This window comes from Quercus suber, unplaced genomic scaffold (genome assembly GCF_002906115.3).
Source record: "Quercus suber isolate HL8 unplaced genomic scaffold, Cork oak 2.0 scaffold_331, whole genome shotgun sequence".
Lineage (NCBI taxonomy): Eukaryota > Viridiplantae > Streptophyta > Magnoliopsida > Fagales > Fagaceae > Quercus > Quercus suber.
The window spans coordinates 449,398-475,352 of record NW_027069784.1 but is presented as its reverse complement, the minus strand read 5'-3'; the positions used below and the strand labels follow the sequence as shown (position 1 = coordinate 475,352).

The following is a 25,955-nucleotide window of genomic DNA, read 5'->3' as shown; positions in this document are numbered from 1 at the left end:
CTCCCCTCATCCTAGGGTACAAAGCGAAGCCAAAAGTCTTCCAATCGGTCAGCAATGCGATAATCCAGGGAGACAAACGTCTCAACCGTATTGACATTGCGTTTAAGGGTTTTTTGGCACTGCACGAGCTTCCACCTGTACCACACCCAAACCCTCAAGGTATACCTCCTCTCGTCCAGCCACTCCAGCAAGCTCCCCTCGGACCAGAGGTTGAGGGTGAAAAGGTTGGTTCCTCCACCTCCTCGCTAGAAGAACAAATAGACAAGTTCCACTTCGGGGGGGAAGCTTTAGGGGCAAATCAAGTGGTAGAAGTCTCAGACACTGAGGAAGAAGGTGACAGGCAGTCCAGTGTCCACCCATTTTTGGTAACTGCCCTCCCCGACGACTCTTCGGATGAAGACATGGCGGATTTGAAACGTCTGATGAGGAATAGGGGCCAAAAGACCAAGCAGAAGGGCGCTGAAACCTCTCAACCAACAGTGACCCTGCCTCCAGTGCCTCTTCAGGTTCCTGACGTCGGCTTGAAGCCCATGACAAATCTGCAGAAGAAGAGGCCCCTCGAACCTGAAGAGAGGGAGCAGGGGGTGCCACCAAAAACAAACAAACAACAGAAGAGGGAGAGAGAGCCTCGAGGAAAAAGGGCCTCTTCCACTGAAAGCCGAGACAAGGTCCTCGGGGTTGAGGTCCGCTGAGGAGGGGGACCTCGCATCTGGTCCCCAAGGCTGGAGCTGGATGGTGCCTCCATTCCTTGGGATACATCCCTCAGGAATTATGATGGGGGAAAGGCAGGATATGTTGCAGAGGCCCTGCAGCAGCCACTCCTCCTCCCTCATGATATGGAGTCCTACAGGCATTTTAACCAGCAGGAGCTCTTTTTATCCCTTAAGAGGGATATGGCCATGGTAAATGGACTCACTCTCTTAATTCGGGTTCTGTTTTCAATTTGCTTTGCTTCCTTTCTTCACCTTATGCTGAAAATGTTGTCATGCAGATTATTCAGCAAATCTATGTGGCCGAGGAATGGAACAAAAAGTCCTACCTTGAGGCCCAAGTAGCAGCCCAGTCTCAATCCGAGGCGGAGAAAGCTCTTGGCCAGTTGAAGGAGGAGTGTGCTCGCACGCCCGAGTAGCTTAAAGTCTTGACCAGGCAAAGGGACAACTTCAATGCCGGCCTTAAAACCGCCGAGACCCAGGCCGAGGAGTAGCGCAAACAATTGCGCATGTCAGAGATCAACTTGGCGACCGAAAGGGAGCTAGTGAAGGGTTTCAAGGCTGAACTCCAAAAAGCCAGAGAGAGCGCCCGAGTAGCTGAGGAGAATGCTTGGCTGGCAAAGGAGGCAGTTAAGGCTGAGAGGAAGGCAGCCTACCAGCTGGGGGTAGAAGAGGTCAGGAATCAGCTTACAAAGCAATTTGCCACGGTTACCCGAGATTACTGTGATGTAACTTGGCAAAAGGCGTTGGACGCAGCTAGAGTCCCCCTCGATTCCAACCTGAGGAGACCTGGGAGCGTTTATTATGATCCTGAAATCCAAGTGGTCCCAGGGTCTGATCCTCCTCCTCCCATACAGCTTCCTGAGGTTTCAGAGCCACCCACAATCGGCCAACTCCCCCAAGATAGCCTCGAGGTTGCAAAGGAATCTGGTCGGTCTGATGTGCCTGTTGAAGCTCCTCAGGACGAGGGCAAAACCTTGACGGAGAAGAAGAAGACCCTCCCAGAGTACAAAGACCAAGCTGTTGACTCTTCGGTCACACAGAGGAAAGACTAGGGACTTAGGGGCCTCTCATTTTGTGTTTACTATATATTTTTTGTTTGGTGAGGATTTTGTAAACTTGTCTCCTTTTTGATTAATGAAGACTCTTTTGCTTTTATTTCTTGTGTCGCCTGTTTCATTCTTTATGACTTGTTGTTGCTGCACATGACTGTTACTTTTAATTGAGATAAAAATATAGCCAAACTCATTCATCATATCATGCAGAAGATGTAAGAAAAAGTTAGTATTAAGAGAAACCGCTAGTATAAAACTTACTAATAAGCTATGAATGAGCTTAAGTTGTAACGTTTTAGGAAAACCGTAAGGAGGTGCCAACCAACCCAAATCATCTGGTTCGAGGCCTACAGACATGAATGGGTTTAAGTTTAAACACTTAAAGAAATCGTAACGGAGTGTTAACTAACCCATGTCATCTGGTCCGAGGACAACAGGCATGAATGGATTTAAGTTTAAATACTTAAAGAAATCGTAACGGAGTGTTAACTAACCCATATCATCAAGTCCGAGGACTACAGGCATGAATGGATTTAAATTTAAACACTTAAAGAAATCGTAGCGGAATGTTAACTAACCCATATCATCTGGTCCAACGACTACAGACATGAATGGATTTAAGTTTAAACCCTTCAAGAAATTGTAGCGGAGTGTTAACTAACCTATAACATCTGGTCCGAGGACTGCAGGTATGAATGGATTTAAGTTTAAACACTTAAAGAAATCGTAGCGGAGTGTTAACTAACCCATATCATCTGGTCCGAGGACTCTAGGTATGAATGGATTTAAGTTTAAACACTTAAAGAAATCGTAGGGGAGTGTTAACTAACCCATATCATCTGGTCTGAGGACTACAGGCATGAATGGATTTAAGTTTAAACACTTAAAGAAATCGTAGCGGAGTGTTAACTAACCCATATCATCTGGTCCGAGGACTACAGGCATGAATGGATTTAAGTTTAAACACTNTGTGGATCTCACTACTTATTGTGCACCAAGTGCATGGTGCATTCATATATTACATACAAACAACATGTGGATTAGAATTCAGATAATTTCAACAAAAGTAGCTAAGATGCATGATATTTTTTTTTCATATGTGCAAATGGCTATTTTGTGAAAGATTAGTTTTATCTAAATTCATCAATAACAATATTATTATTATAACACTAATTATAACAAACCATGTTAATAGCTATAAATTTTTTTAAAAGAATTAGTGTGACTAGCCATATTAATTCTAAAAACTTGGAGGCACACTAAATAGGAGATGGGTGGAATCAAAGGGTATTTTGTTTTCGTAAGGAGTGGAGGGGTGCAAATTAAAAATTTATAGTTTCCCAAGAAATTTATAATCTGCCCTCTCACAGATGAAAACTTTGCCATCATTCTATGTTCACACTAATTCATATAATCTATCTATCTATATATATATATACACACATATATATATTTAGAGTAATGTAATGGATAATTTTTTTTTTCACAAGATGTAAATTGTGATTAAAAAAAATATCATTTTAAAATGACTTATTATTGACATTATTTTTATTATTCATTAATCTTGACAAGTCATATGAACTATTGTAGAAAATTTATGTCATTAGACTTATTATAGTTTAATAGCTAAACTTACATATATCGCATGTTTGGCGCACACAAAAATAATAATATTAATAATTTTATTTAAGTTTTCTTGTTTATTTAAGTTTTTATATAAGAATATACGAATAAAATAAAAAAGTATGTTTAATTCATATAAACATGGATTACCGACTAATTTGGCAAAACTGAGATTATGACATTTCAGATTTAACCTTATTTGCTAACTGTTCTTGGTGGAAAGATTAACCATATTTTTGGTTGTGGAACTCATAATTGGTCTTCAATTTTGTTTGACTGAGAAGGTTATTTCTCTCTTTTGCTATTTATATGGACTTTGCTCATCTTTGTCTTTTTATCTTTATTTTTTTGTCACTCCTTTCCCCCTTACCATCAATATGTGCTTGACTTTCAATGTCAATAGTTGGGTGGGTTCTGGAAAGAAAAAGATGTAAGTCAAACCAAAGCTTCCTTAGATTTTTATCCTAAACTTATATTATATTATTGACTAGTAATCTTCTTTCGGAATTTGTGTAATTTTGTTGTAGCATGATTTAAATTGTCCGACTCTTGATGGCCTAAAGGAAAAGGGAAAATTTTGTTACACACTGTTATTGCATATTCCGTACACACTATATTTAAAATCTTGTTTTTGCATATTCTGTACACACTTTATTTGAAATCTTGTTTTGAAAACATTAAACACAATTTCATAATTTTAACTAAAATCACATTTTCAAAACATGAGTATACAATAGAATGTGTCATGTGATAATCATTACTTTTTTTGGGGGGGGGGGGGAGGGAAACTCATTATTCAAAATGTTGTGTTTGCCTGAGGTTTCTTTTAATTCATTAGTTTATTGTTGTTGTTACCTTGTCATCATTATTTGCTTGTTATGCTTTCTCAGTGCTGATTCATTATATGGTCATCTTTCATTTAATTGATCATGAGTTTGCCAATAATCCAATTTAGGCTATACTTGATCATTATATGGTCATCTTTCTTTTTTATATGGTATATACTATTTCTTTTAATTTATTTAGAATATTTTATGACACCATTTGATATGTGAATTTTGAGTTTTGACCCACAATTTGATAACTATGTGGTTTGATATATGAAAGAAGACATGATTTGCTATTGTAATTACATCTTGTCATAGAGTGAATCCTTAATAATTGCTAACAATCTATTTGTTGCCATGTCAAATATGCAGGCACTGGATAGAGTGGAGCCTAGACCCGATGATCTTACCCAGTTGAATCGGCAGCTGGATCACTGGTCAACTCCGCTTTGGAGGTGCGCCGTCGACGAGGTATGTAGTTGTATTATTAATACATCTTTGTTTTATAATTATCTCGTGTGCACTACCTAACACAATGCTCATCTATGTGCAGGAGGTGCTTGGTGTCATAAAGGTCTGACGCTGTAAATGTGTTCTGTCATGGGGTGGGCTAGACCCACGTATCATACAGTACATAAATGCAGCTGGTTTCACCGGGTTATTCAAGGTTCTCGATATGGAGGTTAACCATGCCTTGATCACTGCCTTGGTTGAGCGGTGGCGTCTGGAGACACACACGTTCCATTTACCCTATGAAAAAATGGGTATCACCTTGCAAGATATAGAGGTGATACTGGGGATTCTAGTGGATGGGTTGCATGTCACTTGGAAGACAAACATGAACTGGAGTCTGCTGTGCCAAGAGTTGTTGGGCCATCAACCTCCACTCCTAATACCCAACTCAAACATGTCTATCCTTGCTAGGGCAAGGATAAGATACAAGTGACTTGATGCACGGTTTGTCACTCTCTCAGCTGCGGATGCCGGTGATGAAGTAGTGCATCAACATGCTCGCTACCACCTCCTTGTTTGGAAGAGGGTCTTATTGTTTATGGACAAGTCGGCAGATCAGGTCTCACTCTTGCCTCTGTAGTTCTTCAACCTAATCAGCAATGTGCGACTGTATAGCTGGGGTAATGCAGCATTGGCCTGGCTCTATAGGCACCTTTGTAATGCATCGAAGAAGGATGCAATGCAAATCAGAGAAGCACTGTTGTTGGAGTAGTTGTGGGCCTATTCAAGGTTCCCACGAATATGCCCAATTGCAAGGTCGCCTTTACTACCAGTGCACTCAGGGTCCCTCACCATTAGGTACGTTCATTGAGTTCTCATTATTCAAGCTAAGTGTTTGCTAGGATTAATTATTTATGTGTAATTGTATATTATATTTAATTTTTCCCTTTGATATAATTAAAAAGATACCAAACTAACAAACAAAAGAAACGTATCAATGCTTAGATATTGAAGTATATGGATGTGAAATATAAAGCAAAGTTTGTTAAATGTACAGGGCTTGATATTGCCGATGAACCACCTAGGAGATTTTCCTTGGAGCAATGGATCAAGCTATATCTTGACTTCAGGCAACTGTTTTTATTGCAGGTTTTGCTTTTCAGTCATGTATTTTCCACTGATTGAATATTGTTGTCCCTCTTAAATCAGCATTTATATTATTTTGAATTTGGTCCCCGTGTGGACTGTACCTCATGCATCATATTTTCATTACAAAATTTATTGATGAAACCTTGTAGTGTAGTCAGTTTACACAAATAATGAGATAACAATAAAATATGTTCAGGTCATGCATTGCGTAATAGAGACAAAAAAATAATAACGGTTTATTTATTTATTTATTATTATTTATCAAATATTGATTATTTTGATTTCGCGCTACTGGAATGGAGTATATGAATGTTAATCTTATAGAAGTCTTATAATGCTATTCACTATCATTTTTCCATCGTGTTAATCTTAGCGACCAGTATTAGTCATAATAACTACAATAGCAATAATAACTAATACAATATCAAATAAAAATACCATTGCCATAAAATTCAAGTATGGGTCTTTTACCTAAGGTGATAGAAATTTCAGTTCAGTCCAGAAACAGCTGTGGATCTGAGGAGCAGCCGTGGAATTCAATTTAGATTGAAAACACAGTTTGAATGGGAGGAGAAGTAAAGTTATAACACGAGCATAACTTGATTTTATAGAGTTTGATTTTCCTTTATAACTCGATATTCTACTAGTCAGTTATGTAACTCGATGTTACAGTAATCGAGTTATGTATGGATTTTTGACATCAAGACAGTCTAAATGGGAGGAGAAGTATAGCTATAACACAAGCATAACTCGATATTTTTCTAGTCAGTTATATAACTCGATTATTATAAAATCGAGTTACTCAGGGATTTAAAAAAAAAAAAAAGCGCCAGCGTGGCAAAAATCTTGCCCAAACTCGACTAAAAAATGATCAAGTTCTTCATAGAACTCAATTATCGTAATGCCGAGTTACAAAACATGGACATTTTCCTAATTAGTTTGAGAAAGAGGGCAAAATGTTGGAAAGTTTGTGAGAAAGGGGCAAATGCCCATTTTAGCCTATATCCATGTAAGTCATCGTGTGATCATGAAGCCATCTTCGTTTAATATTGATATGGCTATAATTAATTGACTTATAGGGAACTATTAACAAATGTAATTAATATGCTCTCATCTAAATTCAAATTCTATCCTATAAGAAAGATAATTAATCAGTTAATTGGGGGGTCAAATGAAAGGAAAACTCCTAGGACCCTTAATAACAAGAGGCTCTAGCTCTACATCTCAAAAAGAGGATAATTATACAATATTTTGAGAGTACACTAATGTTGTTACTCATACTTTTTCTTTTTATATAATCCAACTAATTAAATTCATGATAGAACCTACTTTTTATGTCCACAAAAGATATACGCAAAATACAAACTTATAGGTTTGATATCAAAATGAGCTCATTTTTTGCTAATTTAAGTATCAGAGGCTTTCTACCGAGTGATTTTTTCGATTCTCTTCTTTCCTTTTTAAGATGTTCATGGTTTGAATTGGCCGTGCAAAACCACCTACATCAATAGAAAATTATCAGAAAAAATATCATCAGTTCTAAGTTTATCTTTCCACCATTATATGTGTAAAGCCATATAAAAAAGAAGTTATCTTCAATATTGCATGTCAAGTGTGATCCTATATAGACATGGATCTCAATTATGCAAGAGACCCAATATAAGAACTCCAAGTATGTCAACTGGTGAGGGATACTTTGAGATCAAAACTACAAATGTTAATGCTAAGGTTCTGGCCGATCTAAGAAGGTTTAGGGATTAATCATTAATGTTAAGGTTTGTTAGAAAAAAGGTATTGGAATATGTTAGGTTGTAAAGACTTAAGATTTCATGTATTTAGAACTCTAATGTGTAATGTTGGTAAACCATGATCAAAACAAGTTGTTTAGTTTTGTTTAGACTTGCTCAAAGTTGGTTCTTTTATGTAAAGTTGAAATCGAGCTGATGTAGAAGTTATTGTGCATTTCGGCCTGACTCGATTGATCGAAGCTTAGACTCGATCAGTAGAAAATCAGGTAGATGCGTTTTTTTCTGCAGATTTCCAACTCAGCCTTAACTCCTAAAACGTTTAGGGTTTTATGTTTTTGCCATAGGTATATAAGGCAAACCCTAGCCACATTTTAGAGGTTGCTCATATTGCTGTTTGTGTGAATCTCTTGTGAGATATGTAAGGAGCTTTCCTTCACACAAGCTTAGGATTATCAAGGAGGAGATTTCTTCAAGAACTTGATGATCATTCAGTTGCTGCCATAAGAGCTTAAAGATACACAAGCGAGGGTGCTTGTACTTGCTAGAGAATTTAAGAAAGAAGGAGTCCGTGGTCTCGAAACTTGCACGTGGTTGTGTTAATAAGTTTCTATTGGTGGGTAGCAATAGAATGTTAGTGGTCTAAATTCTATTGTAAAATTTCAATTCTTTCTATAGTGGATTCAAGTTTACCTTGAGAATAGCTAGGTTAAATCCTCCCTAAGTTTTTTACCGTTTTTGGTTTTCTTGGGTGATCATATCTTTGTGTTATTTATATTTCCGCTGCTATACATGATATGATTGTTTGATTGTGATAACCTGGATTTGAAATTTGGATTGATTAATAACTTGCCTTATTAACTAAGTTAATTCAATTGTGTTTTAAGGGGTCTAAAAACATACAGAATGGAATAGCTTGATAGACGAAGAGAAAAAAAAAAAAAAAAAAAGAGAACCAAGGTATCTTGAATTGGGCTCAAATTTTATTTCTTGGGCTATCTTCTACATATGGGCTTCCACTAAACATTTTTTTTTGAGATGGCTTGTCTGTATAGTTTTATACTTTATTGTCAGACATAGGCCCAGTTCAATAGAGTCACTCATAAAAGTCATAGGCCCATAGCTTAACTAAAAAATTGTAGATACATTTCCTGATTCGGGACCCCCAAAAAAAGAGAGATGCTTCTGACCAAGCCCAACTTGCTTATTCTACAAAAGAATATTCAAGCCCAGTAAGTCCAGCTATTTTATGGATGTATTATGCTTTAAAGGAAGATAGAAACTTTCCTCTCGTTGTACAATGGGCGCTCAATAATCTTTTAGACTTTTAGTACGTAGTGAGGCCCAACCAAGAAAAAAATTGTAGTGAGAATGGGAAAATATATAATTGAAAATCACCAAAATAAACGCACCAATTTCCATATGCAATTTTATACATGATAATTCTCACTCCTTTTTTTTTTTTTTTTCACGCCGTGGGGACTCCAAGAATTTTATTCAAGGTATTCTTTAGGAAGCATAAATTACATAATCTTATTTCTTTTTAGTCTTTAGGTAATTAGATTTGATTTAATGTTATTAATTTCATTCCGTTCCGGCCGAAACGGTCAGAAAATACTATGCCGGTAAACAAACGGGAATAGTACCCCACCCTATTCCACTTCGGAAAAAATTTCAGGTGTTTCGGTAAATACCAACCGAAATTCAAGATTTGGTTGGCATGAAGTTTGTGCTTAAAAAAAAAAAAATTGTTCTTAAAACCAAAACAAATTTGCATTCAGTAAACCAAAAAATCTCAAAAGGAAAAAAAAAAAAAAAGAAGAAAAAGAAATGAACAAAGGTCTATATAGCTAAAAAAAAATTGTATTGAGAAATTTGAGACGTAAAACTTAAGAAGAGGCATTGCCGCATTGGTACTGGTAGAAGACACAGAAGTTACGAACAAGAAGGAAGTCAAAACGTAGATGTAAAAGTGTAGATGAAGATGTGATAAAATTTAAAAGTATAAAGTGTAAAAATCGAAGAGACAGAAGACCTGTGTGATTAAGAATAAACAAGAAAAAATAATTAAAAATGAGAAGTAAGTAATATATGTCTAGTGAGAAAAAATAATATTGTAATAAAAAATAATAAAAAAGTTGAAAATTGTGTTGTGCTAGACATTAATGTGCTTAGTCGAAGGAATCAAGCCACTGCCGAGCCTGTAGTAGTTTTATTATAATTTTTTTAAAAAAGATTTTAGTTCAATTTTTTTTTTTTTGAGTTTTTCCGTTTTGCTTGAAAAACCCCAATATATTGTTAAGTTGCTCAAATTATAGACCAAAATTTAATTTTATTAGCATAAAAAATATTGAAGGTGGTCCCAAATTTGTTTTAAAGGTAAATAAATATAAAATTTTATATTATTATATAATTTTTTTTTTCACGTGGCGCCGCCACTGTTCTCACGTGGTGTTTATCTTAGTTAGGATAACAATCTACTCAAAAAAAGAAAAAAAGTTAGGATAATAAAATTAATGTGCATATAGATGTATATTTTGAAGAATTCCTTTGTCTGATTCTTTGTTCTTTATATACAGAGGAACAGCACCGTGAGACAAGATTTTTATTATGTCTAGACACTCGATCGACCAAACCATGTCCAGTTGTTTTATCTTTTGTATGCAACCTTACAAGGATAGAGACCAACAACAGAATAAGCCACGTGCAGTAAAGCAAGATAAGACCACATTCACTTTGTATTCTGAAGTTACTGGGTATAAGTTATGTCATGGCCGGTGTTTTCATCAGTAATAATTCAGTGACAAAGTCGTCACTGGACGTTTTTGTTTGTTCTTCACTTCCCCCACAGCCACCCTTATTAGAGAGAGTCCTCATTATTGTACCACGATGCATGATTTGTGTCCACCAATTACCATGTATTGTCATCATCAGGCAGTACTTTGTAATTGAATTCTTCTAAGATCATAATTTTTGTATCACAACTTTTACCACACTTTTGATGATGTGGCAAAATGTGAATAATTATTAATCACTTTCACATTGACCTATAATGTTTTTTCCATTACTCACAATATCTTACTGTGGACGACTAAATTTCTCGGTTCGAAATAAGTCAAACAAGTAAAATAGTGTCACAAATGCGAATTTGTATTGAATATATGTGTGGTACAATTCTCTATAATTACAAAAGAGTGATCCTCTGATTCGATCTCCTTGAAAGATTTGTTAATTGGATTTGTGGTAATGTGATTTTCACTTGAACACAAAGTATCCTTCAATTTGGTTGAAGGATGGATCGAAGATTGTTGAAACGGAATTACAATGAATCTCTGGCTATAAGCTTATTAGAAATCCTTTGTTCTTCGCGTTCTTCGTGTTCTTCGTGTTCTTGGATTTGTTCTTCGTCTTTGAAGATTTGTGGTGGAAGTTCTTCGGTACTTTAGAGGCTTGAATCCGTAGAGCTTCACTGATTTGTGGTTTGTGAGGTTTCTGGAGGCTTTTGAGCTTGATTTCAGTGAACTTTGAGATCTAGGAATATGATTTAGATGATTCCTCTTTGAGTGTTCTTGTATTCGAAGGTTTGTGGTGGAAGTTCTTCGGGGCTTTAGAGGCTTGAATCCGTAGAGCTTCACTGATTTGTGGTTTGTTGAGATTTCTGGAGGCTTTTGAGCTTGATTCCAGTGAACTTTGAGATCTAGGCAGGTAATTTGGATGATTCTGCTTTGAATGTTCTTCGTATTTGAAGGTTGAAGTTCTTGAAGTTGCTGAAGGCTTCAGGGCTTGATTCCAGCAAAGCTTCTGGACTTCTGAGTGCTTCAGATGGCTTGGTGCCTTCTCTCCAGCTCTCCTGATCTCCTTAGATCTCTAGATCTCCTCAGCTCAGATCCCTGATCCCCTTTTATCTCCTAAATGCCTTAGGAAGGCTTCTATTTATAGGAGTTTAGGGGTAGATAAGTGACACGTGGCGGAGTCTGATTGGTGACACGTGGCAGAGCTTGATTGGTCCGCTTATGTCATCGCTTGCACATGCTAGACTGATTGTGTCATCGCTTACACGTGCGAAGTTGATTATGTCATCGCTTACATGTGCGATGATGTGTGATTGGTTTTTGCATGATACTTGGCAAATTTCTGTTAGTTTCTGAGTAATTATAGCAAAATCTAGCAGCAATACGCGGCGCTTTGTAATTGGCCGTATTTTGTGGACTTAATAGTGTGACGTGTCAGCTTGTGATAGGTCGGGAATTTTCCCTGTCTACACTTACATCAAAATTTTGACAAAAAATTGTGGTATAAAAGTTGTGTTGTATCCACAATTTTTTCATAGTAATTATACTCTTACCTTCCTTTGAGGTTAGGTTCAATTCGGTGTCCTTGTTTTTTTTTTGTTTTATTCCCTTGTTTTATCCCAGAGAGAAAGAGAGAGGAACTATTGATCAAATCCATAAACTTGTACGATCGTGATCGTTTCCAATAAAATTTGATTTCAACCTCTCCAAACAAAAATTGTTAGATAAGCCAAATTTGGCAGACTTTTCCTTCTGAATTAATGACGGTGTAAGCATTGTGATTTCTTTGGACCTTATCTTATATTGGTACAAATTTGATGACGAAATCACACATGTTATAAGTATGCCCATGAAGCTAAATTAAACCATCCTACCAAAATGACTATAGGTTCTGGTTGCATCATCATTATTCCCTTGTTTTATCCCAGAGAGAAAGAGAGAGGAACTATTGATCAAATCCATAAACTTGTACGATCGTGATCGTTTCCAATAAAATTTGATTTCAACCTCTCCAAACAAAAATTGTTAGATAAGCCAAATTTGGCAGACTTTTCCTTCTGAATTAATGACGGTGTAAGCATTGTGATTTCTTTGGACCTTATCTTATATTGGTACAAATTTGATGACGAAATCACACATGTTATAAGTATGCCCATGAAGCTAAATTAAACCATCCTACCAAAATGACTATAGGTTCTGGTTGCATCATCCATATGATAATGGAACAAAGTCCCATACTTTCTTGACATCACGTTTTGAGTTTTGATCCACATGTACATGAAGCATCATTTTTTGGTGTTAATGTATCGATAAAGTCGTTCAACAATTTTGAAGGTTCAGTGCATTACCATGCAAAAAATAGCATAGACATTGCAAGCAAAGCCGAAAGTAGCTAGCAAAGGTTATAAAGGATACAATGAATACACTGATTGTTTCTATATGAGGAAACTCAAGTCCATGTAGAAAACTAAAGGAGTTTTACATGGAACATACGGTAAGAAGTCTTGTCCCATGCATGCCATACCCAATTAACTTATCCAAATCTATTCAGCATTAATGACGGTCTTGAGTTTCATACCAAGGAAATTTATTTGACAAAGTCTTGTCTATGGATACAATTTATTGCCTTTGTAACATATACTTTTAGATGCCTCATAAACTTTCGTGATATTTCACTATGTATATATATCAACCTAGCAAGTATGAAAAGAAGACCGCTTAATTTTTAGTTTTTAAGATGAATAATAACTCGTTAATTATTGGTCTTTTGCAGCCCCTTTTGTGGAGTTGGTAGAAAGCAGATATCTTGGTACACATAACCATAATGCCTGGGAATTAAAGATATGATCAACTTTGTAAATTACATATATAGTTAATTAATTATAAAATTCTTTCTCACATATCCATAAATAATTACAATTTGTATTCCACTTCATGACAATATTATAATTTTATCTGATAAGAGACTCATGAAGACGTCTTCTCATTTAAATCCTCAAATTCTTTCTATTTTAATTAGTCGGATATGAAATTTAAAATAAAAAATTGTAAGATTTAAAAGCATAAAAAGGAATATACTGTTAGGAAGGTGCTAGCCCTAGTTTGTGAATTGCAAGATTACACAATAGAGCTCATCAAGAGTCAAGAAGAAAGGACCCACATCCATTAAATTAATAGATTTCTTTTAAAAGCTAGTTAGACTAACATGAGAAAGAAGAATCCCCAGAAAGTGGGCTGAAGGAGATGACACCATACATGCAAAAACTAGAGCATCTTGTCTTGTAGACTATGTCATAGAATCCCAGAAAGTGGGGCCAAACTCCAAAGGTTACGTGTCGACCACTGAGGGCTTTAGTCCACACCTACAAACCCCACAAATGAAAGACCTGCCTAACTTTGCCTGCTGTGTCTAAGTTGGTTTTGGGGTCCAAGCTAATTACAGCTTTGTGAGGAAGTTTAATCTATATATATAGGATTAATCTTGGGGATCATCGATTCATTGTTTGGTGTCCACGCTGACCACAACAATGTTTGAATGCATCTTTATTTCATGGAATTCTTTTACGTAGGGACAGTCAGTCATGTTAAACGGCTTTCCCAGATTGGCTGCCAGGAAAAATGTTTTACTAGGTGGGCCTAAATAACCTCCCAATCTTAGACTTGAATTCACAGGATAGGTTATATATAAGATTGTTCAACAATTCACAAATACTATTCGTGGGGATTAGTATAGTCTTATAGATTCTATCCCATTTATGAAAACTTGAATAAGTAACACAGATCTTCCCTCTTTGTCCATTTTTAATAATAGAATCTAGTAATTATATATGATATTCAAATAAGTAATATGAGATTACATAGATTTTGCAATTATATGCATATGGAAATAGTTATTTGAATGGTCACGTAATGAGTTGGATAAATTTTCCTCTAAATTACAACCGACAAATTTTTTCAAATTTGTCATTATTATTATTATCTTTTAAGATAAATTGCTATCATACTCATTATGATCCACACTTTATAAATTTTTCTTTAATGAAATTAGACCGTCTATACCTACCAATCATTAGTTTGATTGCTTTCATGTTGTTCCTTAGTTGTTGTGTTAAGGAAGGGATTCAGTTTATAAAAATTAAAAATAATAACAAAAGAATATACACTGCCTAGGTAGGCATAGACTCCCAATCTTTTTTACATATAATGAAAAAAGAAATCAGAGAAAAATAAATTGGAGAGAGATTGCCACCGTTAAAATGTTTTCCAAAAAAATTCTCATTCAACGTACTGTAGAAATTTCTTTGGGATTCAATCCTTCCAATGCAAAAAATTTGTGTAATAGCCTGAAATAAATAATCCAATTCATTCATTTATTGACAAAACTTTTTTATAAACTTTCTGATGAATTAATGCTTTGTGAATCATTTCAGATCGACACCAGTACTATGCAACAGTTTTATTTATGGAATTTGATTGGATAGGGTTTATCATGTTGAATGACTTGGACAGATTGGCACCCTAAAATGTTATCTTTTACTAGGTGGGGAAATATTAGGCACGAGTCCATTGAATTGCATAAATAAAGTACTCCTAGCTTGTGCACATTTTCTTTTGAAAAAATTTAACCACCATTGTGGGCATGCATTAATAAAAATTCTTTAATTAATACCTAAGTAAAAATTCTACAAGCAAAGTAGCTTTCTCAGTTGTTGCTAGAGATCATCTTGGCGCTGTCGTAAAGGTTTGGGCTAGAGTCTTGCCAACCCGACCCCCTCTTCAAGCTGAGACTGAGGCCCTCCTCTGGGCGGTGTAGCTTGACAAGCGTGAACGTTGGCATCATGTCATCTTCGAAGGGGATTCAAAGTCTTGTTTTGATGCGATCCTCTCCCCTCTGTGCACCTCGAATTGGTCCATCTGCACCTTAGTAGATAATATTCGTGTTTTAGTTGATGTTTTCATTTCCTATTCTTTCCTTTGGGTTAATAGGCCTTGTAAATCCGCTGCCCACACAACAGCAAAGTTTGCTTTAAATTCTAATTCCTTTTGTTTTTTTAATTTCAGAAATCTTCCCTCTACTTTGTTAGTAGCTTGTAAGGAGGATTCCCCCCTTTGTTTCTTGTCTTTTATTTAATGAATTGCAGATTATCAAAAAAAAAAATAATAATAATAATAAGTAAGAGTGTTGGGCACAAACCTTGAATAAGTTACACCATCGATTTGATTCACCTAACGCATTATTATTATTATTATTATTATTATTATTATTATTATTATTATTATTATTATTATAAGAATCTTGTTTAATTGCAGGTGTTTATCATGCAAAATGACTTCTAGCAATATTTTTTTATTTAATAATTCAATATTTATAATATGGGATGACAATTTAAATTGTGGATGTTTTCGTTGCAAATGCTAAGAGTTATTAGTTAAAATACAAAACTCTTGAATACTTTTAAGTTTTAACAAGCTGATAATTAACCTAAGGACATAGTTTTCCAATTCCTGACTTAAGTTTATTAATAGGGCGAAATAAACACGCAATGTAAAGTTGTATATAGTTGTTTCCATAAAATCTCACACAATGGTCACAATTGTAGGTTTAGTATAGGTTTTAGACTTTCACCTAAATGAAAAAAATGGGCACATATATTTTTTTTTTGATAAACATGGGCACATATATTTGACAAGTAATACAACTCCTTTTTTTTTTGATAAGATAAAACAAAGATATAAGTAATACAACTCCTTAATTCATTTATACATTGACGAAAACATATTCAAGGCTTTCATAGATGGACCATACTATTAAGATCATTTGAATAAGTATAGTTGTTGAAACATGGGGGGGGGGGGGGGGGACATCAACACGTGTTCTACTAAAATGAAATCTTTTTTTTTTTTTTTTTTAATGTTATCTTTGGTAAGCTCAAATATTTCAACTTTCAAGCGAATAAAACTAGCTCAGATATTGTTGTGTAATTAACTACCAAATAACATTTTAATATCAAAAGCTTCTTCTTTAATTTTTTTCCCTTCTTTTTTTTTTTTTTTTGGGGGGGGGGGTGGTGGGCGGGGTTTCTAAATACAGATATTCACGGTACTGTATATATATTCGCCTCTTAAGTAGAGAAGGGAGATTAATGTAGATATACTATCATCAAGTTGTCCCGTTAGGATTTGAATTAGAATTTTCGTAGTGCAAGTATGAAAAAATGCATAATTTTCAAAGAAATTTATAAATGGACTTAAAGGTTTATTAATATGAATATTTAAAACAATTATATTTAGGTTATTATTTCAAGTTTATAATATTGCAAGTGTTTTTTATTTTTATTTTTTATAATTCAATGATTATAAGAGAAAGAATTGGAACCCTAAATGTTATAAACATACCAAAAGGTACCAACTAATCAAACTACAAGAATCTTGAAATTATTTTTAGTGTTTTTATTAGAATAAAATCATTAAAATATAAATTTATCCTTGGTTCTAAATATTGGTATTAAATTGTTAATTTTAAAATCTCATGAAATGTTAAAGGCACTACAAGTGCCACCTTAGGGTAGATTTGTGAGAGTTCCAAAACAACATGGGGGCAAAGATGGTAATTTGCAAGACAAGTGTCATTAACGCAGCATTTAACACTACAACAAGTGTCATACATGCAAAACAAGGGAAGGATGCTTGGAAGGAATAAATTGCAAACCATCGAGCTTCAAGTATAAATTGAGCGCTCATTCTCAAAATAAAGATACCGCACACATCCAAAAAACTTATTTTACACATAGATCATGGTAATTTTAGTTCCTTGGGAGATTTTCTTGTAGTTCATAGGGTTTTGTGAAATGTTCATGCTTGTAAGTGTTTCGTCATGATCGTGTAACTTAGTTTAATCCAGTTTATATAAGTTTATTTCAATTTGATCAATAATGCATTACCTTTGATCCAGTTTGATATTTAATCAGGCTCTGTTCGGTTAATTATGCACCTTCAATGTAATTTGATTCCTAGCTTGACTACTGAGGTTTCGATATATTAAATTTAGGATGATCATGAATAACTTAGGCTGTGTTTGTTTCGTGTAAAACGTTTTCCGGAAAATACATATTTTCCGGAAATGCTATTTTCTGGAAAAGGAAAATATTTTTAAGTGTTTGGTTGAATTATGAAAATTGTTGTGGAAAATATTTTCATGTGTTTGGATGTATTCTAAAAATGCTATTTTCCGGAAATTTTTTCACATTTTCTCAACATCCAAACAAATTTTATTACAAAAAATTTCAACATCACACCCAATTCAACAACAAATTCCGGCAACAAAAACACAACACAACAACAACAACAACAATAATAAATTCCGGCAACAACAATTAGTTCATCCAAAACAACAACAACAGCAACACAACAACAACAACAACAACACAACGCAAATTCCGGCAACAACAACGCAAATTCCGGCAACAACGCAAACCGAGTCATCGACGAGATCGAGGAAGAGAGAGCGATGGGTCGCCAGCTCTGGTTCTGGGTTTGGGTTGAGCGATGGGTCATTTGGGTCTGGGTCGGGTGTGGGTTCAACGTGACGGCGATGGCGTGTGGGTCGAGTGTGGGTTCGAAGGCGACGGCGACGGCGTGTGGGTTCGGAGCGATCTGGAGCTCGGAGTCGATCGTTGCTTGGAGTCGGAGCGATCGGAGCGATCTGGAGCTCGATCGATGCGTGGAGGCAGAGCGATCTGGAGCTCGATCGTTGCTTGGAGTCGATCTGGAGCTCAGAGTGATCTGGAGCTTGATCAGAGTTCGCCAGCAATCTGGAGCATCCGAGTTCTCTCTTCTTTCTCGCTGCGTTCTCTCTTCTTTCTCTCGCTCCCTTTCTCTGTTGCGTTTTCCGAAAATCGTTTGAAGGTAAAATAAAAACGTAAAACGATTTCCGGGTCAAAGCCACATTTTACACGGTCAACGGAAAATAATTTTTGGAAAATGCTATTTTCAAAGCCAACCAAACAACATATTTTACGGAAAATGATTTCCTGAAATTATTTTCACCCAAAATAAACACAGCCTTAGTTCTTGAAAGTTCATTAGCATTAGATTTCGCTTAGAAATTAGCTTGATAACTTAGGATTTGTTTTTTAAGGCGATAACTTAGGATTTAATTTACATACTTTTCATATTCTATTTTTACTTGCACTGTTTCCATTGAACCTCGGGAAGTCATCTTAATTGAGACAATATCAAACTACATTTATTTAACCACGAATTTGAATTTTACTTTGAAGCTTGAAAAATGCATCGAATCAACTATAGACACATCAAACATATAATAATTAAAATACTCTCAAATTGTAGATTCATATCAAGCAAATTATTAGCCTTATAGCTAAATTGACACCTCCTCATGTATAAAGTATCAGGGGTATAGGAAAGAACGGTTCGAGTAATGGAGTTAGCAACATAGGGTCCGTTTGGATATAACTAATTTTGCTGAAAACTAAAAATATTGTAACAAAATAATTTTTAAATGTGTGAATAGTGCTGTGGGACTAATTTTTAATGAAAAAGTTACTAAAGAGTGAAGTTTGTGGGTCTCATGAACAGTGCACAAAACCCACTTATGTGCACTATACACAGGAGAAAAGTCAACAACTGCGGCTAAATAAAAAAGAAGAAGAAGAAGAAGGAAACGTGAAACTCAAAACGTAGACGGGCTTAGGCTATATTGTAATTATCTGAAGAAAAAAAAAATTCAAACAATTATGCTAGTAATTATTTTGAAACCCCACAATTTTAAACATTCAAATCCAAATGCTACCTAGAAAGGTTCTAGACTTCTAGCACTATAAGGATAACAAGAATTCCTATTTTCTTATATAATGGCCGAAGATAACAGTAACTTATCACCTTAAGGAAGCAATAATGGACAAAAAACTCATTGTTTAATCAAAGGTCGTAAAACTACACCTAGTGATGAGGTCCAAACTTATATATACTGGCTTTTGCCTCTTTTGCACAAGATGACAAATAATAACCGTAAAAATTCATGTGCGCAAAACAATAAAATTCCTCTATTTTCAAGTAATAGTAGGGGTCATATTAAATTATTAATTTCGTGCAAGGCTTTCACATATGGGATATTGGATCATGTGTAAGAAAATGAGAATTCACTATGAAATTAACTATCCAAAAAAAGAAAATTTCTTGTACCTGCTAGCGTCACCAAGCATTGCTGAGGAGTGGAATTTTGTTAGAGAAAAAAAAAAACACAGAAAGGGAAAGAACCTTTATCATAAAGATATAGCTGGAGCCCGTAGGAGGGAATAAAGAAAGAGATATGTCTACAAAAGAAAATGGATTTCTATTCCATAATAATCCACACCAATTAATCCCATGATTATACTGTGAGTTTGTCTTTATCTCATATTTTTCTTCTTCTTTCTTGTGCTACTCATTCTGATAAGAATAATCAGGATGAATTTATTTGATCCTCTATATATTTGGCATGTGTTTGCATGAACATTTTATTGAAAATTTTATTTATTTATTTATTTCTTTAAAAACCTGTACAGGCAATATGATACCAAAATATTTTTATCAATTTTTCAGTCAATATATTTTTCTTTAAAAAAGAATTAGTTATCATTTTATTTCTTTAAAAATAAAAGAAAATGCTAGACGTATTCTAACTTGTGCAATAAAAGGGGTGAAGTGGGGCTCTATATAATTGCATAGACTTCTATATAATTGCATAGACTTTTTTTTTATTATTAAAAAAACATCTAATTGCATAGACTGATGACTATAGAGAAAACCATCTTTTAATATTATATACACACCATGACATTATGCAAAGTTAATAGCTTTCCCTTAATTATTTATTTTATAGCTTTGGGATCTCTTAGTGATTATGTACAATATAAATATATATTAGAAACATCAGGCACTGTCTCGTAATAGTTAGTGAGAATACTCAGGTGAATATGCTTGTAAAAAATTAAAATAAATAAAAAATACGTGGGTTATATTCTTAAGGACATCAAGGGTATCATATAAAACTCCACTTTTTTGACTTTTTAGACCTCTTTATGTGCCGGATTATACTTGATTGGAAAAAAGAGAATCTCATATAGTAGTTAACTAGTTAGCTTTTGAAATTTTCTCCATGCCAATGTTTTTCGATTTAACAGGTTGTGCAAAATAATTAAAGGTTGAAGGACGTTTATAAATGATTCCAAAAACTTCGTTTATAATTTTTTTTTATATAATTCAATAATTACAATAATAAAAAAACGAGATTTTTTTTTTTCTTTTAGAAACTAAAGAAGGAAAATTTGAACCATAATTTCTTAATAAAGGAGCATGGACTATACCACTTAATTTGTTAATTGTTATGAACTTTAAAATGAGAATAAATGTTGTAATAGTTTAAAAGTCTAAATTCTTTCTATTTCGTTTTGCAAAAGAAAATTCTTTCTATTTCAATTCAATTCAAAATGAGAAATGAAAAGGCTATAAATATGACAAGTAGAAAAAAGAATCATCAAATTAGCAGCCAAGTATTACAATTGAAAAAATAAGAAGGCAAAGAAAATGTGCTAACAGGATTTGTACGGTGAAACACTCGTTAGATATCATGCAGTGCTTTGTTTTACACGGCATGTGTTTGTGCATTTTGTCATTTATTCGTAATCACCCATTCACACATGAACTCTCGGTTGTTGGCCTAACGTATGAAGTATGAGAGAGAGAGATCATATGACACACGATGTAACATTATTACTAACTAATTTATAAGAAATCAAAAATGGCACAGTAAAAAAAATTAAGCTCTAACAAATTGAACATCAACTTGAAATTAGAAAAATAAATTCAGGTGAAACATAAAATATTTTGATGCATTGAGTAAGAACACACCATTACCCACATTCATGATTCATGAGCAAGGTTATCTTATATAGAACTTACATAAAGCAACCCTCTTATAGCATGTGGGACCCATACATCAACAGTCCCCACATATTATGAGAGGATAGTTTCTTGGAATCATTCCATGAGATACCTTCTTCATCCGTTATAAGATTGCAACAATTGGATTGTCACATTTAGAGCTTAAAGGATAGGTACTGTCACATTGAACCACATAAATTGTACATAGATAGTGAGATACTAAGAATCCCAGAACAAATGCATTATTGCCGGCTTCTGGAGACTTTTAACATCACCCATAATTGGGTAAAAAGGAGACAAAACCAAATAGCAAAATAAGCATATTAACACAGTACTAAATGCAATTAAGTATTCAAGTCATGAATTCTGTACACAAGCAAGTTTCACCATTATAAGGTCATCAGTTTGATGCTGATAAGCTTCAAAAACCAAAAGGAAGCACAAGTCTAATTTTCTTACAATACATGCACTTCCTTTACTACCTAATAATAATTTATATGCAGAGAATCTATACACAGACACACACCACAAATTTTGTAACAACAAATAATAATTTCCTGAACCATTTCCTCTTCTCTTTCTTCATAACTTTCTTCCAACCTTAAATTCAGTAATTCCATAGACAATCAATGTCTACTGGTCCACCAGAGGTTGATGGATCGTCTTGATCCTCAAATGATCTCCTAGCCATGTCATGATTGGATACCATCGAAGACATATCGGTACTGAAGCCTGTTTCGGACGAGAACTCTGCTTTCATATTCTGCTTCATGTTTATAGCATGATTTTCAAACAACATCCTGAATAATTGGTCTTGCATCAAAGCAGTATCTGAGTATTGCAAATTTCCCATGTTCGTGTAGTAGGCAGAGTTTGGAGCAGNCATCATCTTATCACTGTTTCCACTCATTTCCTCTTAACAATTTTACTTAGTTAATAATTGATGCCATACACTGTTGCAGTGTTCTTATGGTGGAACATAAAGTAATCCTAGATGGTGCAATATTATTATTTCTTGCCCCTACGGAATTAAGGGAGAAAAGGATCTGACACCATATTCAGTCTCAATAAGATTTGCCATTGAAAAACTTCAGATAGGTAATAGATGTTTTCCTGGTATAAGTACTTGAAGTTTTATACTTTGATTGAAGGAATAATTGATTCTTTTCTTTTCATTAGGTGTATTCTTTTTCTTTATATTGTGGGTATCACAACCCTCACTATCAAATATCAAGATATAATGCTACTGCACAACCTAACCTAATCTGATATGTACACAATTGGTTGAAGAGATTTGTGCAGAATCTTATGCATTCTAGTAAAGAGCTCAACCCCTCAAACCTGGTGGGAGAGGACGTAGACTAGCACCCCCAAAGTTGCTGCAGCACTACATTGCTCTGCTGGAGCAAACAAACCCACTTGAAGCAATGGACCAAAAACATCCCGATAAAGCCTTTCTGAGAAGCCAAACTGTTTAAAAAGCTCCCTTGCAGTAACTAACAGTTAAATCTATATAAGACACTTCAACATTCATTGTTGATTTTATTCATTGATGATAACAGCTAATCATATGAAGATGGGGGATCCTTACTTGAATCATATTTTCTCCAGGCTGTGTCAGTGTTGTCAAAGTCAACTACTGCAAACAAAAGGTGCAGATGAGTGGATGAGTGAAAGAAAATAACAAGTAATGAAAAACAGCCTTTTAACCTTTTTTATGCAGTTTGCCTATTTAATTGCAAATATGTAACTTAAATCTTGAGACCAGCATGGTATGAATTAAATCACAAGTTTAAAGGGATGAAATGTAAATATAGATATATTAATTATAAATAAATAAAAATATTGTCTAAGGATTTAGAGAGAGAATTTTTCAACTGTAACATATGCCATGTTACTGACCTATCCTGAAGGAACTCACAGAAGAAGTGCAAATACACCATTGAGTTTCAAAATAATCTTAAATAGATAAGTAATTATAATTATAATTATATATACTATATACATACTTGAAGATGTTGTCCAGATGTAATAGAGGTTGATGGAGGACACTAAAGTCCTCATATGCACTGACTGTACTTCTATACTGGATGGACAACTTGATGTGTGAGTACTTATTACTTTATGAAAGACAAATTAATAGTGTGGTTCTACTGCAGTAAGATAGAGAAACCAAGAGTGATAACTTCTTATTTTATCAGCAATGGGCTTCCACTCCATGTTGAAAAAAGAGGAGAGAAAGGAAAAAGTAGTGGTGACATCCCACCATAACATGATGATTCAAATCATGAGGGTTCACTTTGCTCTTGTAGTCAGTAAATTCATTACTCAATAAAAAGCAAAATCTAGATTTTTAAAAGTAGGCTGTACCTGCAGCCAATAAAGGAAGTGATGTTAACCTATCAAACAATGGGAGCCGAGCAAACTGCACAATGTAACAATTATTAATATAGACAATGATAAATATACTTTTATTGCTAATCAAAAATAATAATAAAGTGGATACAATGTGAAGCATACTTGACTATAGTATAAGGTTCCCAATGGAGTTGGCAATTGAGGCAGATCTTGGAATATGGGAAATTCAACCTGCAGGATGACCTTGGTATTGTTAAAAGAATTTAAAAGCCATTTACCTAGAACTCAATGTGACTCTTGATGAGAACCAATATATTATTAAATTTTAACACCATTCTACTACAAAAAAAGGTTCCTAGAGAAAACATCATAACAGAAAATTGAGTTTACTGATGCAATAAAATAGGAACTATGGGATTAAAATCTGCATATCAAATCTCCTTCAAACAACAAGAGAAAAGAAAGCTGGTGATTACCTCTAACCCCTCTCCCGAATACTGTGCAGATTTTATCCAGTTTGTGAATGGCTTGATTCCCAGTTCATCAACAAGGTTAAATATGTTTCGGTGAGGATACCAATAACCTGCAAAGTAGAATCCAATTTCATTATCATATGACCTCATACAAAACATACATTTGAACATAATTTAAAAGTCAGAGTGAGAGAGAGAGAGAGAGACCAAACTACACTTTTGGTGCTCCAACAATGCCTGTAATTTCAATTCTGTCCTCCTAGATTTAATTTTGTCAATTTCATCTCTCAACTTTTAAAATCAAGTCAATTTTTTTCCTAAATCAAGTCAAGTTCTAACAATAAATTTGACTTGATCTTTAAAATTAAGTGATGGAATTTACTTGATGTCGAAATTTGACGGATGAATGACCCAAGTAATAGTTTAGGGACGTTGATTTTGAAAGTTGGAGCATGAGATTAATACAATTTATTGTATAAGGATAAAATTGAAGCTATGACAAATGTAGAGGGACCAAAATTACAGTTTGGCCTTTAAAAAAAAATCCAAATCAGCTCATCTACTTTCACCCAAAATTGGACATGACCATTAGGAGTCTAGAGGTACCCCTATTTGCTTGTAAAACCTTCTTAGTATATTAGAAGTGTTCAGCAATGATATAGCTATAGACAACAGGATATATATTGAGGTTCAAATTACAACAAATCATTTTCTTGAAGCCATTTTGATCAATTAAGAGCAATACCATGGTAAAATTATCATATTTAGTTTTAAATCTGTGTATACAATTTGGGTTCGATAATTCTTGGCATCAGCAAATCCCAGATTTCCCATTTCCATTAAACTCAAATGGAAAACAAGTTTCATTACCACGTATACCAACATCTTCTGGACTGCCTTCAAGAACAGTAACATCAAAACCCTGTAAGTAAATCATGTTAGAATAATGGTTAAATAATTAAATTCATCGTTCCTAATAGCTTAAACTTTTAGAACAACCATCCATAATTTAACATGGTATAAAAGCACTGGTTAAAATGTTAAAAAATCATAATTTATCAAACTAATCCTTAAAATACAAGTTACTAATGAAATCGTTAAGAAACAATCTACACCAAAAATATATAATAAAATAAACAAACAAAAGGGCAAAGAGAGAGATAGAGAGATGACCTGGTTGCAGAGGTGATGAGCAGCACCAAGGCCAGCCCAGCCAGAGCCAACAATGACTACCTTCTTCTTTTTCTTCTTCTTCTTCTTTATCTGATTGTCTTGGTCTCCATTTGCATGGCTTTGAAGATCAATAGCTTTACAACTAAACCCAGTTCCATATCTCTTGTTAGACAAGTATGGTGCAAGTGAAGTGACACTCCAAGAACAAGCCAACATTGTTACTTGTGGTGTCAGCCAACGGCTTTAAACGACTATTCAGTTTCCTTTCCCGGCTTTTATAGTTAAAGACCAGCGAAGCCAAAAGGAAACTGGTTTTCTTTGTTCGTTTTGACAGTTATAGTAAACAGAAGTATTGGGGAGATTTTTTTTTGAGTTGGGGTCGGAGTCTTAAAGCCACAAAGCAAGTACTGTACATTGTGTAGCCAGTGTGAGGACACGCTAGTCTAGCGAGAGACACCGGTCTCTAATTCTGTGGTTATTATTATTATTTTTTAATATTCTGTTCATCAATAAATATAAAGAAACAAACATTTTCACAATTGAGAAATTGACATACTATTGGTTTTTTTTTTTTTTTTTTTAACTTGACATACTATTGATGGTAGTAAAAGTTGTTGCTCAAATCATAATTTTGTATGTTAAACCAGTGATGG

General features: G+C 34.6%; 1 protein-coding gene across 3 annotated transcripts; it reads right to left on the bottom strand.

The window, feature by feature from the left end:
- Nucleotides 1–22,214: 22,214 nt before the first annotated feature.
- On the bottom strand, nt 22,215–25,650 carry LOC136061584 (uncharacterized). Of its 3 annotated transcripts, none has more exons than XM_065759539.1 (7): nt 25,303–25,650; nt 25,000–25,051; nt 24,133–24,239; nt 23,819–23,887; nt 23,669–23,723; nt 22,890–22,937; nt 22,215–22,794 (listed from the first exon to the last, which is right to left on the bottom strand). In XM_065759539.1, the coding sequence occupies exons 1-7, from the start codon at nt 25,516–25,518 to the stop codon at nt 22,634–22,636; spliced, it is 708 nt and encodes a 235-aa protein (XP_065615611.1). In that variant the 5' UTR covers nt 25,519–25,650; the 3' UTR covers nt 22,215–22,633. The 3 variants fall into 3 exon arrangements, with proteins under 3 accessions (XP_065615611.1, XP_065615612.1, XP_065615613.1); XM_065759540.1 differs by having other exon boundaries at nt 22,215–22,755; XM_065759541.1 differs by having other exon boundaries at nt 22,659–22,807.
- Nucleotides 25,651–25,955: the final 305 nt, after the last annotated feature.

Excerpts from the sequence above, each read along its gene's own strand:
- LOC136061584 (XM_065759539.1), bottom strand. The coding sequence starts at position 25,518 with ATGTTGGCTTGTTCTTGGAGTGTCACTTCACTTGCACCATACTTGTCT. Across the intron at positions 25,052-25,302 it reads CTCATCACCTCTGCAACCAG|GGTTTTGATGTTACTGTTCT; the intron begins GTCATCTCTCTA and ends ATTTACTTACAG. Across the intron at positions 24,240-24,999 it reads AGAAGATGTTGGTATACGTG|GTTATTGGTATCCTCACCGA; the intron begins GTAATGAAACTT and ends TCTACTTTGCAG.